General features: G+C 41.3%; 2 protein-coding genes across 2 annotated transcripts in view; one reads left to right on the forward strand and one right to left on the reverse strand.

Annotated features, from left to right (window-relative positions):
- LOC106815120 (DNA-directed RNA polymerase II subunit RPB2) overlaps window positions 1–9,568 on the reverse strand; it is a 24,816-nt gene extending 15,248 nt beyond the window's left edge. The window contains exons 1-12 of the mRNA XM_014819550.1: window positions 9,406–9,568; window positions 8,464–8,690; window positions 5,950–6,062; window positions 5,340–5,559; window positions 4,879–5,037; window positions 4,442–4,606; window positions 3,907–4,103; window positions 3,419–3,538; window positions 2,412–2,598; window positions 1,671–1,814; window positions 356–495; window positions 7–118 (exon numbers count right to left, since the gene is read on the reverse strand). Of these exons, the coding sequence (XP_014675036.1) occupies window positions 7–118; window positions 356–495; window positions 1,671–1,814; window positions 2,412–2,598; window positions 3,419–3,538; window positions 3,907–4,103; window positions 4,442–4,606; window positions 4,879–5,037; window positions 5,340–5,559; window positions 5,950–6,062; window positions 8,464–8,690; window positions 9,406–9,421 (1,800 nt within the window). The 5' untranslated portion in view covers window positions 9,422–9,568. The remainder of the gene's footprint in view (window positions 1–6; window positions 119–355; window positions 496–1,670; window positions 1,815–2,411; window positions 2,599–3,418; window positions 3,539–3,906; window positions 4,104–4,441; window positions 4,607–4,878; window positions 5,038–5,339; window positions 5,560–5,949; window positions 6,063–8,463; window positions 8,691–9,405) is intronic.
- Window positions 9,569–9,621: 53 nt separating this feature from the next.
- The window catches only part of LOC106815124 (drebrin-like protein B), a 54,885-nt gene continuing 47,926 nt past the window's right edge, over window positions 9,622–16,580 (forward strand). Inside the window, exon 1 of the mRNA XM_014819553.1 lies at window positions 9,622–9,813. Within this exon, the coding sequence (XP_014675039.1) occupies window positions 9,731–9,813 (83 nt within the window). The 5' untranslated portion in view covers window positions 9,622–9,730. The remainder of the gene's footprint in view (window positions 9,814–16,580) is intronic.

A 16,580-nucleotide genomic window follows, 5' to 3' on the forward strand; every position in this document is an offset into this window, starting at 1 on the left:
GCTTACTTCAGACACGATGATGTCCATTTGTCGTCGCAGCTTCTTGAGGGTGTTCATTAGCTGCTCGGGATCACGATGGATGCCCACCCAGCAGCCGTTCACAAAGATCTTTGTCGCACTGCAGCAACAAACACAAGAACAGTTCATAACGTATAACAGTTCTCACGCATCGAAATGCAACATAAGTTAGGGCAAGAGCACAACGTTCATATGTAATTAAAGCAAATAGTGAAATTAAAGCAATTATAGTAATTAATATAATAATAGTAATAAAACAGTATAATTAAAGCAAAAGGAATGGGATTAAAATTAACGAGGTAATGTCTGTGCTGTGCTAACATGCTCGCCCCCTTACTCTGATATGGCTGACGGTGCTATCTCCTCCAGGTTTTCCATGCTCCACTCCTCGAGGAACTCCAGGATGGGCGAAGGTTGAGATCCGACCGAGATGTACGCCATCAGTGCGAGATTCTTCACCAATCCTACGGCGTGACCCTGCAACGAGAGCATCCACTGATGTTAGCCACCCGCCATCTAAGCTTTCTGCGCCAGTACAATTCTCATGAGGTAAACCACCTGTTGTGTGTGGCTATCATCAGTAATCTTTGTCAAGCATAGGATTGAATGTACCCGCTCTTACTGGCCTGACCCTGGGCGGAGACTGCAGGGTAAGGAGGTCGGAAACAGGGTCACTGTCATGGAGACAGCATCAGCCACAGTGAACTGAGAACCGCTGCGGAACAATGCATCTCCAGATCTCACTCTTTAACTCAACTAAAAGTTTACTCCAATTGATAAGCTTGGAAAGATTAAGATGACTTTGGAACATTTATTCCTACCTACAGTACAATAATTGATGCACAAGCTGATCCGACACATTTCACGATTTTCATATTAGATTGTTGTAGAGACAAGCCGTTAGACTCGATTTAGAGAGGAGAGAATTCTGTTTAATGCAATACATCATACAGGTACAGGTACAGGTACAGGTATTTTCCGGACACTGATAGTCCGGAACCTGTTTTAGTCCGGATAAAATGCACCGGGTGGCCACCACCTTGTTTTGCTCAAATTTTACCCTAGCTATGGCGTCTAAGGCAGGTGCAAGTGTCAGTGGTGGTTTACATAAATTTACATTTACTATTTGTGTGTACATTTCTAGCAGTGCATGGTGCTTTAGAGATGATGGGAGACATGATGTGAGGTATTTAGTTGCTCAGAGGTGTATTGTTGAATTATTATGTGACCTCTTTTGGTCCGGAAAAACGGATGATCCAGAAAGGCCTTGGAACCAAGGGTTCCGGCAAATCGGTGGTGTACCTGTACTATCAATTCATTCTAGACTTGCATTTGAAATTGATTAATTTTGCCGTAAAATAACACCATTTCCTCGTTTTCCCGTTATACACTCCATGTATTATTAGCTCTTAATAACATTCTATGATAGTTATAGCAGGGGTCCCCGTGCAATCTCTCCACGACCTTACATTCTGCCAAGCACACCTCCACATACTCGTTCCCAACACCACTACCGTGTGGGTGTCACATGCTCCCTAAATCTCAACACCGCCACATACTCGTTCCCAATAACACCACTATGTGTGGGTGTCATATGCTCCCTGCAGCTCGATACATCCACTGGGGACCATTGCAAGCTCGCTTTTCCTTACCTCGGGTGTTTCAGCTGGGCAGACCATGCCCCACTGCGAGTTGTGCAGCTGCCTGGGCTTTGCCAGCTTGCCGTCACGTCCGACGGGAGAGTTACACCGACGCAGGTGAGAGAGCGTTGATACGAACGTGAGTCGATTCAACACCTGCAAACGACAACAACAGACCGTCAGAACATCACGCGACTCCACCGTCGAATCACGCACGATGCCGTTGTTCGACCACGTGGCATACTGTTGCGAAGTTCCATCTCTTGGCAGTAATACACGTCATCCATCTACGATCCTAATCATTTTTGTATCTCGTGTCAGGAATGTACCCGCTCTTACTGGCCTGACCCTGGGCGGAGACTGCAGGGTAAGGAGGTCGGAAACAGGGTCACTGTCATGGAGACAGCATCAGCCACAGTGAACTGAGAACCGCTGCGGAACAATGCATCTCCAGATCTCACTCTTTAAACATGAATTTTACTCAGATTGACAAACTTTTAAGAACAATGCATCTCCAGATCTCACTCTTTAAACTCGAATTTTACTCCGATTGACAAACTTTTAAGAACAATGCATCTCCAGATCTCACTCTTTAAACTCGAATTTTACTCAGATTGACAAACTTTTAAGAACAATGCATCTCCAGATCTCACTCTCTAACTCGCTCACCTAAGACATGCCATTACTTTTGTATTAGATGAAATAAAGAAGAGCAGTTAGTTTGGTCATTACAGCATTAGAGACATAGCCCACCTGGGACACGCCAGCTCGAGCCTGGTGAGCTTTCTTCTGGTCTCCCCAATTACCCGTCGCCAGCGAGTACTTGAGTCCGTCGGTGATGATGCGAGTCTTGATGGCCAGCTCCAGGTTGAAGTCTTTTCCTCTGTCGATGAACTTCTGAGCATATATTCGCACCTCCTTCATCAGATTTTTGAACAGCCTAAATTACAAGTGAAATATTTAGTCCTGACGGCGTGGATGTGTAGGACATCAGTTCACAGGGACAAAACACGTAGCCCTTATACTTCTGTAGAATACTGTATACGCCATATTTTTCGCGTACAGATATTTTCGCGACTTCAGACCTGACGGACAATTCCGCGTGCGGTTAATTTCGTGGTCGGTGAATTATGGATAATTCGTTATTATTCGGTATTAATTATTCTCGTGTTGCTATTTTCGTGGTCGGGGACGCGTTCGCGAAATTACCGAAAATTAAACCACTGTGAAATATACAGCGTATACAGTATATGATGCAAGAAATAAAAAAAAATGCATGTGAGAGAAGTGCTATTCCACATTCACTGCTCATCTGTTACTTGTTACCTATCCGCTTCGCGCCTGGTGGCGCATAGGGCCGATCACTGCTCATCACTTCATTTTTAATATGTGACCTGTCACATCAAACCAGGTCTTAAGTCGCACAGCCAAGTATTGAGCCATGCATGATGTAGTAGAGTGACTGATTTTTTCCCCCAATTTTGAGATTTTGTCAACTCATTTTTCTCAAATTCTACTCCTCAGAAATCTTCCAATTTGTTCGGACAAATCCGGCTATATCTCCAGTTCTAACTAAACATGCTACAGAGATGAATAAGGTATCAAAATAAAGCTTATGGAGTCAGGAATCTGAAAACGTGCATAACTCATATCAGCCAAAATGCAACTTAAGACCTGTTTCGATGTGATGGGTCACATATATAGATCATATAGCTAGATATCCAAATAAATTGAGCTATTTCAAGCTGATGATAACATACCCCCGAAACAGGAATGCCATAAGAGGACCGGCCAGATCCAGACGCTTGTTGCCAAGGTGATCACGATCGTCGATCTCTCTTCGACCTAGTGCTGCCAGCAGAAGTCTGTGCACCATGTAGCTGCATAGAAAATAAATGTACACCAAATAAGTAATGATTAATGCAGAGGAGAACCAAACCCATTCAAAACGCATCACACAAAAACAACATACACATACATATATATGCACAAACATGCAAAGTTTAACAAATACATTCCAATACATACAAGCTGGGAAACGTGTCATGGCATTTTTTAAATATATTTTATCGATCTTTTACATATTTGACCATCCAAGTACATGACGGAACACCTAACCTTCATTTAACATCAACACCTACATTCCGAGTCTATTTTACCTATTTGTCTAAATATTGAACTGGGCAATGTAGCCACAAGCTCATACATACAAACATCGTTGAGAATAACAAACAATTTTGATATATACCCGAGGAAGTATGCCTTCTTTGTCTCACAGAAGTCGCTGACACCAACGTGCGGTAGCATTTCCTTCTGCAAGATTTCCTTCGCATATTTGATGCGCTTCTCCTTTGTGACACCAGGTCGCGCTCCTCTGGCGCCGATGAAGTTGAGCGCAACATTTTGCTCTTGGATGACGAAAGCTTCGTCTAACGACGGCTTGACCTACATACGCAAGAGGCACGATGAATTTATCTATCTCACTACATGGGCTATACGTCTTACACGTGATCTCTCTAACTCAATTTTTAAGCAGAATTACAACAATGAGCATCCAGCAATATGTTAACAGGGCATTTGAAGCATGACATGTATGAACTGTCAAACCACTGACAAATAAGCAGTACTCATCTGACGAAATGGAAAATGAGACGTTTTTAAAACAAGACTAAAGTAAAAACATAACGTTAACGTTATAATGCTCGCTCGTAAATTTCATACACATGCAGTTTCACACCGATATTGTCGAACACTGCGCGCATTCCTCACAACTGTTGCCGTACCATCTCCATCATCTCAGGATCGTCAAAGTCATAAATGATGTGCTCAAGAATGTCTCTGTCAGCCACGAAGCCCAAGGCTCGGAACACTATGATGATGGGAATCTCCTGCTTGATGTACGGCAAGATGCCAATGATACGCTGACCAATCGCACTCTTCTTAGCACCCTACAGCGTAGAACAATGCAGACATATATATTACACACACGCGCACACTCGTGCACACATGAACGACCGACCATACGCAAGCACGCACTCGCTCAAAGTATTTAGTAGTTTTTTAGTAGGAAATCATATTATACATAATAAAAATATTAAAAATTATAGTATACACTTGGGCAACAATGTCTGTAAACGGGTAAATGTATGATTCTTCTCATTTTAGTGTGTCACCCTTACATTACTCCTGATAACATATTAAACGTTAGAGCAATACTTACTCCACCTCCTCTAGCCAGCATGTTCACCCACAGTGTGCTGGTGGGACGTGACGAGTGCTCAAGACAAGACCTGATTTCAGTTTTGTACGCGTATTTGTGCTCTTTCATTTGAAACACATACACTGTGTTTGTAGCCATCTTCTCCTGGGCAATCAACACCTACAAGCATTCAAATATACATTAATTAAGCTGTACCAGTAACATTTTGTTGTTCAAGAATTTTATTAAATTTCCCACCAAGTTGCCTTCACCCTCTCTCCTTATGTTTCCCCATCTAATCTAGTCCCCTTCTTCCTCTTGTTCTCCATCTCTATTATGTATTATACTTTGACTAAAGCCTGTATGCCTATATGTACGTCTGTCTACCTGTACATTTCTTTAAAGTTTCAACTACGTTTTATATCTTACCCGACCTCTAAACATCAGCATACAACAGAGTTAGAACTTGGCCAGCCACGTACCTTCTCCGAGCCGTTGATGATGAAATAGCCGCCGGGGTCTAGCGGACACTCGTTCAACTCTGTCAGATCACGATCCGTCTGTCCGTTTAACAGGCAGTACGTAGAGCGAAGCATGATCGGGATCTTGCCAATGAATGTCTTCTGGTGCAGTGTCTCGACTGGATCCTCACCTTCTTTCACCACCGTCTTCTTGATGTCGACATAGAGTGGGGCAGAGTACCTACAAACAACCCATAAAGTAGTTCGAGATATCAAGGCTGTATAAATTAATCATTGACTATTTCTAGTTCTAGTGTGTATTAAAGTAAGTGTGTATTCAGAAACAATAAATATTTGATTTTACAATAAGGTTACGTATTTATATAAGACAGAAAATGTGTATTACATTATTATTGTGAAATTCACTAATAATACTCCTTATTCTGCCCTTAAACAACGAATACCTATAAATTATAATCACCAAATATTGTAACTAAGTAGTCACGACTCACAACAATTCACTAGTACAATGAAGTATATACATAAATCACGTTCTATCACCAATTGCTTTCCTGGTATAGTTTTTATTTTACTTTATTCAAAAATAAATTTTTCCCCACAATTCACATACGTCAGGTTTCTAAGTCTGGCTTCATTGGGCATCATAGGACTTGGTGCACCATCCTTTTCCCAGTGAGTAGGCTTTGACAAGTAGATCTGTTCAAACTTCAGGAGATACCGGGGCTAAAACAGAGGTAATCCAAACAAATTATATCATGACAGTATAGACTTCAGTAACTATGCACAAGAACTAAAACATGATTTTTAGATATTCCACACGTACTTACACTGATACCTGTTACGATAACTACTTTCAAGAAATTTGTAAATTATGACCACTTGACTCGGTATATGAATACAATACGATACAAAATATATTGCATAGCAGGGTTTCTTCTGAGGGAAAATTAGACAACGGTGGTAATGGCAAGTTTGAGGAAAAAATGCACGATGAATTCAAAGGCATGCAGTAGGCACGAATGTGGATTCTGCAGGCAGACGCAGGGGAGAGAGGAAGAGGGGGGTTCTGGGGGTCTCCCCCAGCAAAATTTTAAAAATTTGAATGTGTTAGACTGCATTTGAGGCACCCTGAAAATAAAGTCACCTTTTAGTTTAAATATTACTCTGTTAGCAGACCTACCAAATCTCACGCATTTCGCGGGAGACCCACGCATCTGCTGGACCCATTCTCCCGCACTCCCGCATGCTCTACGCATTCTCACGCCAAAAAAAAAACGAAAAAAAGCAGCCCGCGACACCCCTGTTACCCACGTCCGTAGCTGTGCACATCGTGGCTCGTGCTTGCTGGCTGGGGCGGCATTGATTGAAGTACGGAGGGGGGAGGGGGGGGCGAATGCACTGATTTTTAGTCACGTGGGCATGCTTATTGTTGTATAGAGGGCTCCCCAAATTTTCAAATTACCCACAATGCAATGCCGCCAGCCATGACGGTTCCCGAAACCAATTCCTGAAGGCATGGTACAAGTACATTGAGCAACGCACCTCTGCTCATTTTATTCGCCTATTAAGCAAATCCATCAATGCAACGCCGCTCTCCTGCAGTGTTGTCAACTGCAGCAATCGGTATCAGAGAAAGCCACACAGCTTTTTTAGGCTGCCTAGCGTAATCACAACACAAGGTAGTGACGAGAGACCAGGCGGACCACAGACGCTTGGAGCATTTTCAATAAAAAAGCAATGCTGAATAAACACGAAATGTATTTACTACCAGTCTTAACGTTTCTCTACTCTCTTTCGCCTAGTATTGCCGATAATTACCTGTAAATGCCGGTCAAATGCTCCTCTGCAACACACCGGTACACCGCATGCACAGCGCACGCCGGTACACATTTACACTTATATACATATATGATATAGCGCCGGCATCCAGTAGGCAGCTGTTTGAGTGGGGGTGATGATTTTTTCTCTTGCACGTGCAGCATACTCTACATAAAATAGCACCGAGGCAACATGTGAACAGAATTCACCAAGCCCGGCTTTACAATTACAGTGTGCTGACATGATGCCTGTCCCATATTCTCACATTGTGACCCATGCATGGATAGAGAGATGGTATAATCAGAGACTGGGAGTGGGACTGCATAACACGTGCTCGGATAACGTAGATGGGACTCTCGCTGTTCACATGATAGATGTAGACTGATACACCACTAACCCAACTGCAGAACAGTCGATCGTAGGCATCCAGGCTCATGTGGTTCTGAAAGTCCTTGTGAGTATAAAATGGTCTCGGCTAGAATTTTAGGTCGTCAATTCACGAGATCCAAATAAGTACGTGATGGGCACAAGTTGTGAACCTCGCTCCATTCTCGTACAGGTGTCGATTCCCAATGCACGCAATTTTCTCGAGATAGCGTGCTTTGGCTACGTTGTCTAGTGAATCAAAGTACTTGTCCATACTAGTAACTACGTACACTTCAGACAGTTGGCAAATGTGCATACACCAGATGTTATAAAACGCTGCATTTGAAAGCTATAACATGCACTGGTAAACCTGTCTGCAAAACCGGGATCCACTTACTGCTAATATAGATTACTATAATAACACTATCGTGTGTACAATCTATTGATGTAAAATCGCTAGATTGCGCATATCGGTAACACGTGTTCGCAATTCTGACTACCAGTATGGCCGGCGGCATGGGATTGTAGGTAATATTGCTATTTTTAGTGCAAGTCGCGGAACCCTCTATATGTAGGGGTGAGCACTGCTGGTATGAGGGAGCGACAGAAAAACTTTCCCGGAATCGAGGAAAAAGCTGCAATCGGGAATGACACAGGAGTGTGGTGCATTTTTGGTGTGTACAATCGCTATGGCAAAATGGAATTTCCATTTTTTCTTTACTTTGGAATTTTTCCCAAACGGAAAAGGCAATTTTTTGAACTGGAAAATCACTGTCCCTCCATATGCAGTAGCGAGAATAATTCAGGTAAAACAGAGGAGAATTAACAATGGAGTATTCAAGGCATCTTCCCAGAGATGATCTCTCAGGAGTCAGGAGGTATAGCATAACAACACTTTGCACGGTTCCAATGTACGTGGGAGCCAGCATGGCGTGCATACCGGTATTTCTATCTCGCCGGACTGATGCTGAGCTTCTGCTTGAAGATCGATCTGCGGTGCGTCCTCCACAATCCGCTGAACAGACATCTGGATAAACTCGTCGAACGAGTCCAGCTGCTGTCGGACAAGACCCTTCTCGTCAAAATAGGATGAGATAACGATCCAGCACGCCTCTTGCCACAGGTCCGGCGTGATGTCGTCCTCATCCTCGGCCGTGTAGGCGACTTCTGTAGTAACAGGTGAAAAGAATATATTAGCTCATTCCTACTTAGTTGATCCCAGTACAAAAATCATTATCACCTACCGATACCGACATCGTTTTAACTGTGAATACACGTATTGTTACAGTTCAAACCAAATGCCATCCTTTTTCCCTCCCTGTACGTGACCTTTCTGTATGGAACTGCAGACGTTTTTGCACAGAAAGCAGGTGTCGTGAAAGGCGTTGCGTTTGGACAAAATTACCAATTATATCATTAATACATTATCATGCTATAGTTACATAAAACAAAACTATAATTCATGATATTACGGAAATTATAAATGCAAATTGCAATGAGTCTGAATTTGTACTGTAAATCGCAGTATTACTATTAGTATTACTAATACTAGTAATACTACTAGTACTAGTACTAATAGTATTGACTATTGGCAATGCCATGGCCTGGCCTGGGCAATGCCAATGGCAATGTAGGCCTAATCAGAAGACAGCATTGCTTTCCTAGAGGCAAATGGTCCTTTATCCGAGGTCATGCGTGCCGCATTGGTCGCTGGTAGATATAGTTGCATAATTCGTAAATTACAGTCTCACTAGTATATTTGAATGTTAAACGTTAAGCAAAAACAGAAAACGAAATGAAACAGGCACATAGTCACGAACTGTACTTTGTTTACTTTCCATAAATCTATAGAAATCATATAAGATCTTAGTTTATTGCTTACCCTCATCTTCATACATTGTAGGTTTATGTGGGTGGATGCTTCATGGACCGTGTACTTCAGAGTTTAATGCGCTAATCCTACGTGATTGTAGCGATTTCTACGGATTTTAAAACTCGACCAAATACCAAAATCCACAACACATACATTCACCACCTCCGCTGTTCGTAACTTCGTAATAAATTGTGCCTATTCGTAGCGCCCCCTATAATGCATATCATAAATGAGCATCAGGTGAAACGCCTTTCGCGTAGTGCGGATCAAAGTGCGGATATAGACGATCGTTTGTGGTTATCATCAGTTTTTTGCTACTTACTTATCACGTATAATGGCTGTAGACTTAGTTAAGCATAAGGATTCATTGCTTGCAGCATGGAAGGCCGTTGTCAGCGACAAAGACCCCACGAACTGGTTTGTAGTGCACTGTCATTGTTATTTGTTATTGTCCTAGATTAGACGCACGTGACGTTTTCGCTTCTCATCGTAAACAAATCACAGGCAGTTTACAAAATTATGCTTAATTAATATAGACTGTAAGTTGTAAATTTGTATATTACCACTTTTCTGTAGTGTGTAAGTGTTACTACGAACTGGGTGTTACCTGTGACCTCAGAAAGGCAGAGGTGAACTCTTATAAATCGGAGTATACCGTAGTCACCTACAATAATGTAACTTTAAGGGTACTCTGCTATTGAAAGTTTTTTAAAATAGTCAAAAGAAGTTATATAAATATAGATAGTACATATTTCACCTCACAACAAGAAAGAGAGCAGTTGATCACTACGTGAATAATTTGTGACATCTCGATATGGCGGTCGCAGGTACCCTTGCGGCAATGTTCACCTCTCCTTGCGTGTAACAGCCAAACATGGATCAAATCAAACATTCTACACTTACATTAAACAAACAACTTTTTCGCTAAAGCAGCAGCAACAACAACAACAACACCAACGACAGTCAGCAGCATCAACAACACAGATCAACAACGAACAAGAACAATAACAAAATCGACAGTCGACACCAACACCACTGCTGCAACTCACATAATAACATACAACGACAATTATGTACAATAAAATAAACAACAACAGTACATGAGGCTTAAAATAGCCGAGCAGCCCTATGTAAAGAAACTAGTATCATAATTTTTACCACTTTCGATTGTTTTTTACACTAATTTAAAGTATTTATGCACTTTTTGTAAGCGGTAACCCACATGTCAAGGACGTCATAAGTAATGGGGGGGGGAAGCACCGTATACAAATATATGTTAAAATTTTGCGAACGGGATAGTGGTAACTATTTATCCTATGAACGTCATAACTTTTAATTTTGTAATAACATTTCAAAGCAGAACTTTGATGTGGCTGCGCTTCAAAATTTAGGCTATATCACATCATAGTCTTCTCAATCTGCACAGTATTTTAGCGTATCTCAGATCTCCTACTGTTAATTTCAGGGTAAAATTGACTTTTGAAAAGAGAGTCCACGAACTCCCTACCCAAAAAGAGGATCCGCAAGCCAAAATAGGACTCCGCACAAAATAGGGGAGCCGCAGCGAGGTTCAAAATAAAGATATTAACAATTAATTTAACGCATGTGCTTTATTTTAAATTCAGCAGTTGCATACTGCCAAATTGCTTTGACATTAGCGAAAAAATACAGTAATTCGCGAGGGCCTGTGCTCCGAACGAACTAAGTTATATGCAGAATTCCAAGGGCGTCACACGGACTCTCTGCATAATGTCAAATCAGGAGTCCGACAGTAAATCAGGAGTATTTGACCCTGACTCCCGTTAATTCGCACCTTAATTCGCCACAACAATATAATATACCTTTTGTACACAATCCTTGAATCAACTAATGACGAAACAGACTGAAACATACCCTGTTATACACAAATTATTCAATGTTTTATGTGAACCTCCAACTTTGCAGTAGGCATACATAATCTTCCCCACTATTCAAATCATCTAATCATCTCCATGCCAGAACCGCTTGCTGCCAAAGCAAGAAAGGTTTTACTCATGACTAATTCAGTCACATAAACAATATAGATTAAATTTAAAGTACTACATCCAGGCTAGAACATTAACTTTGAACACTGGGAGTCCAACGGACTCCCTACTCCCTTCAAAGGAGGGATCCGCCAGCATCAAGAGGGATCCGCATCTGAAGTTCAAAATAAAAGATAATGTGCATAACCGTGTCTACAATATAATCACTAACACATTGCGCTATTTTAAGATTCATACGTTGCACGTCTGCCAAATTTCTTTGACTTGTTACTGAAAAATATGGTAATCGGCGAGGCTTGCTCTGGAACGAACAGTTGAAGGCAGAATTCAGGGAGTCACACGGACTCGCTGGCATATATCAAATGAGGGAGTCCGACAGAAATCAGGGAGTATTTGACTCCTGACTCCCGTTAAATTTCGCACCCTGTAACATCTCCTAAATACGTACACGATCCTCCTACCAAGTCTAGGGTAACCGTAGCTGTGGGAAATTGCGTTGTTACAACTGATTTACAACAGCAGCCTCCGTCCCTCTTCATCCCGCCTTCTCATATGCTTCTTATATTCTATTCTCAGGCTGAATATTACTTTTAATTTAACACTTATGTCAGCTCACCTCCAGTGAACAACTTCAGAATGTTTGAATTTGTTTCAAGTCTCAATGATACTCCTGGAACTACATAAATAAACAATTAGACTCGACTTTAGCGTTTAAACTGTCACAAATACTAACAATCGCCATAAGTAACACCCTAACAACAGCTGCAATACTTATGTAATAGAGGTGGTAGCATGGTGTCCAACGTGTGAAAACTCCTTGTTGGTTCCTCTCACAGCAATCCAATACAAGCCGTAGAGAACGAAAAAGACTCCAGTCACAAGCCAACCCGTTTCATTCATATACATCTAATTCGGCGGCGTGTTGTTCACTGTTGATTGGACCATGGTATAATATAGTCACAAATTAATAACCAAGGAATAACAAAATGCATAACAGGTATGCCACAAGAGTAAAAACACGACGGTTAATATAACACGGTAGCAAAATCAAAGTCGGGCAACAGTAAGCCACCGTGTATTCAAAATGGTTATGCTCTTGGTTCCAGTTTAAGCAAGTATGTTTTTATTTGGCTATGCAAATATCAAACATGAAACGTATAAACTGGGCTATATCTACCATCTACTACTACAGCAGAGATTGCCGAGTTGCCCGCTACCATTCTGAGGATATCACCACATTCACTTTGCATTTACACACTGATATGTAAATACAGAAAATGAGTATATATATATACATTAAGTCTTTATTATGTTTCAAAAGCTGTAAGTTTACAGTGACTACATTATTCACGATTACAGCAAACGCAAAGGATACATGATGTGTCATCAGGAAGTCGTACCACAGACCGGGCAATATCCACACCAACCAGTTTAGCAGCAAACATACACAGACAATTCAAAAAGAGAACCTCATCCGAATTTGAGAATGCAATTTATCATCATTTGCGTCCCATCTGGTTCTCTTAATCCGAATAAATAACCCTGTCTACAAAGATATCACCTTACAAACAATGTGGCGCTTCTGGCAGAAGTCATAGACAATAGATAATATAACCAATGACATAATGAGACTAGTGCCAGCTTTAAGACTTTGTCAAGTTACCTGTGTCAACCCCCCAATGAGGCAATAAAATATTGATAAGCAAAGGTAGTCACCCACAAGGTATTAATCTAAATCACAACATAACATAAAAATATAAGTATTGCAGTGCTTCGAAAGTAGCCTTAATGCATGCATGAATATAGATATGTATCATGGAATTAGAAATCATACGAAATGTCACTGGGTTCGACCCAGTCTGCAAAAATGCTAACTGACTCACACGCCACCGTGCAAATATCGTTGCACGAAGCTCAGCTTCAATAACACAGACCCTGGGGCCATTATAATAAAATAATGGTAAATAAACTAACGAATTACATTTCGATAAACAAGTTTTAATGCTCATGATGCGTGTACTCGAGTTGATTATGCACATAATCAACTCGATACAAACTCATAGACAACAATATTGGCCCTGCTTCTCTGCATTCTCATAACATCTAATAAATTAATCTATCTCCCCTTCCTGTCTACCATCGCTCCTCTGTGCAGCATATATAATATATATATAATAAATATGAGTCAAAATATGCTAATGAGTAATTTTGTAACACGATGTTGAAAAAAAATGAAATTCTATTCTATTCAAACTTCCCAACTCAACTGTATGTAACATCAGTTAATTCATAATCCAAACATGTAATTTCAACTTCCGAACTAGAAAACATACAAAAATTTGGTTTTTTCACGAGGTAGACAGCTTGGTTCGCATGTTTAGACGTTGCGGCACGCTTACTGTTTGAAGACAAAGTGGTGTTTTGTTTCAAGCTAATTTATTTTCGGAACCAACCCAGATGTGTCTGTGTTAGTCAAAAGAGTAAACTTGCTATTTTTATAATCAATCAATCAACTGATGTTTTCAAACGTATTTTGACATTCGGTTCCTCTGTGCAGTTAATATAATAGTTCTTAAAAGGTGTCATGACATGAGCAAAACTCACTCTGCAACACTGGCTCTCCTTCTCTGAAACTTCATCCTATAATTACTAGAAATAGTGGTAGGGAGAGAGCAAACTCAAACGTGTGCATGCTGTTTCTCTATGGATCTAATGTGTAATGACAGAAAATTCCCAGACAATTCCATGAGCGAATAATATATAAATTCGCCCAGGGGAATAAAACGGGCTATAATACGCATATTAGATATTTCGACTCATATAAGCAATATAGTATATAGATACTATATATATATAATTATGCACTAGGAGGAATAGATACAATAATTAACCACAAGAAGTAGGTCACCTACTCTTTGTTGGTTACATTATTTTATCTAAGGAGTGAATAACAATAGAGCTAAATTATACAATAATAATAGAGATAGAATAATCTGATTATTTATCATGAGCCATATTTGAGTATATAGATATAATATATATACTATATATATAAAGACATAATATAATATACGCATTATTGAAATGGGTGGCTGGTGGTGGACCCTATGTGACCACGTAGTCACTTGAGCAATTCACTCAGCCTACATCACCACCACATCACGGCTCGCACACATTACACCATATGAGTTAAATGTGGCATATATTAGTTGTGAAATGTGCAGTCGGCGTCGTGTCGTGACACTGACTGTATGCCGAATGCTCCAAGTCCGTTCTGCGAGAGTGCGCCTGAGCGGTGCCAGTGCAGTGCCAGTGTACTGTGGTAGTGTGATTTGAGCATCGACTACTATTATATAGATACAACACGTGCCGCAGAGGACTCGGGCTCATCTTGAGTCTGATGTCACGTATAAACGGTAACATTCAGCTCGTGGCAAGTGACAACCGCTTTGTTAGGCGCATAATAGCAGATACGCCAGTGCGTAACATACATTTCAGCAAACGCTTTTTATTGGCAGAGAGAGAGCGAGCAGAAGGGAGAGAGAGAGATAGAGAGAGAAGAGAAGAAAGAGAGAGAGAGGCAGAGAGAAGAGAGAGAGAGAGAGAGAGTAGAGAGAAGAGAGAGAGAGGAGCGAGAGGAGAGAGAGAGGAGAGAGATCCAGTTCAGACTAATTGTTTATAAACAAATTACACCCCCACCGCACCTACTGTATCAGTTTACTATCGATTGAAATGTAACATTTCTGATTCGCCGCGCGGCGTCAAACGTTTCGCACGAAGATGCGGCACGAGTAAGGTAGACGCACGTAACGTACAGATTAATCAATGTCGGGAGATCAACCACATTTCGACTGAGCAGTCAACCTATCGGCTCTGCAAGCAGCATGCTCCACCATATCCCACATTGCACACTACTGTAACGTCCGACGGAGAAGCCATGCCAAGGACAGTACCAAAACTGCAAATTTTTTCATTGTTAGTTTTTTACGATCAAATTCTGCAATCTACTTATCTCAAAATTGATACTAAACTGACAGTTAGAAAGTATATTCTGCGACCTTTTGAGCGTCAAATTAATCATTTGACCTATCCTGCGGGTACATTTCTTCTCACCTGATTAGCGATAGAATGGCGTGTCATACTGCATCTTATTACGTAGACTGTGACCCGTCCCACCTCTCGGCTTAGTTACCCCAATGGGCAAGAATCGAGGGGGAGCGAGTTACCAGTCCTATCGTTTTAGCCATGCTGTGATACTATCCAGCCATGCTATCAGTATCAGCCACCCACGTCTGCGAGGTAGTACAATTGTATAGTTGCCTTAATATCAAAAACAGACGTTTGACACAATTGCTATTGACAATTGATTCCCAAGTACAGAATCTCATATAGAGAATCAAGTTCATAATATATGATTTAAGACGCGTAAACGTTTGCCAAGTAAGTTTTGGGCATGCAGAATTTCACTGTGAAATTTAAGTCTTCCACGATCACACAATACCATCAAAAGCACAGTTCATTCCTTTGGTACAGTCAAGCAAATCCCTGTTTAACCCTCCTCTTGAGGGCCAAAAGTTTATCAAGACACTTTACTCTCGCCCATCAGTGAAAGCCATTCAATGGCCTTTCAAAATAGCCCTAAAAATTGTAGTATCCCCAGCTGAAACAAAAAATGTCAATCGCTCCGTCCAGACCATGTCCTCAGAAAAATTGCTCAAATACTGCCCTGGTGCCCATTGACCTTTGACCTTGTGACCTCGCAATTTCGGCACAGTGATCGGCTTTCCTACCGATGATGCTATAACCGCCTTTGACCTATCACAGCCGTTTCAATTTGTGCCCGCAATTCTGCATTTCCTCCCTAAATACCTTAAGTTAAGAGGAATGTTCCCCCTTCTTTTACCACTCTTGAGCCTTTGACCCCCCAGCTTTCGACATCCCAACTCGTTTTCGATTAACCCCCCCCCCCTCCCACGTCCCGAATATCGACCGTACTTTGAGGCGTTCAGATTTGTGCCAACTGTTGACGGCACGACATCATGCATTCTACAGAGCTGCATCCGACTACGTCAGATGACTAAAAATAATGTAACCGCAACAAAAATAGGGACCCGACCAAGTGCACAGTGGACCCCTACTCTTTGTTGGTTCATATTGGAC

This window comes from Priapulus caudatus, unplaced genomic scaffold (genome assembly GCF_000485595.1).
Source record: "Priapulus caudatus unplaced genomic scaffold, Priapulus_caudatus-5.0.1 Scaffold1046, whole genome shotgun sequence".
NCBI lineage: Eukaryota > Metazoa > Priapulida > Priapulimorpha > Priapulimorphida > Priapulidae > Priapulus > Priapulus caudatus.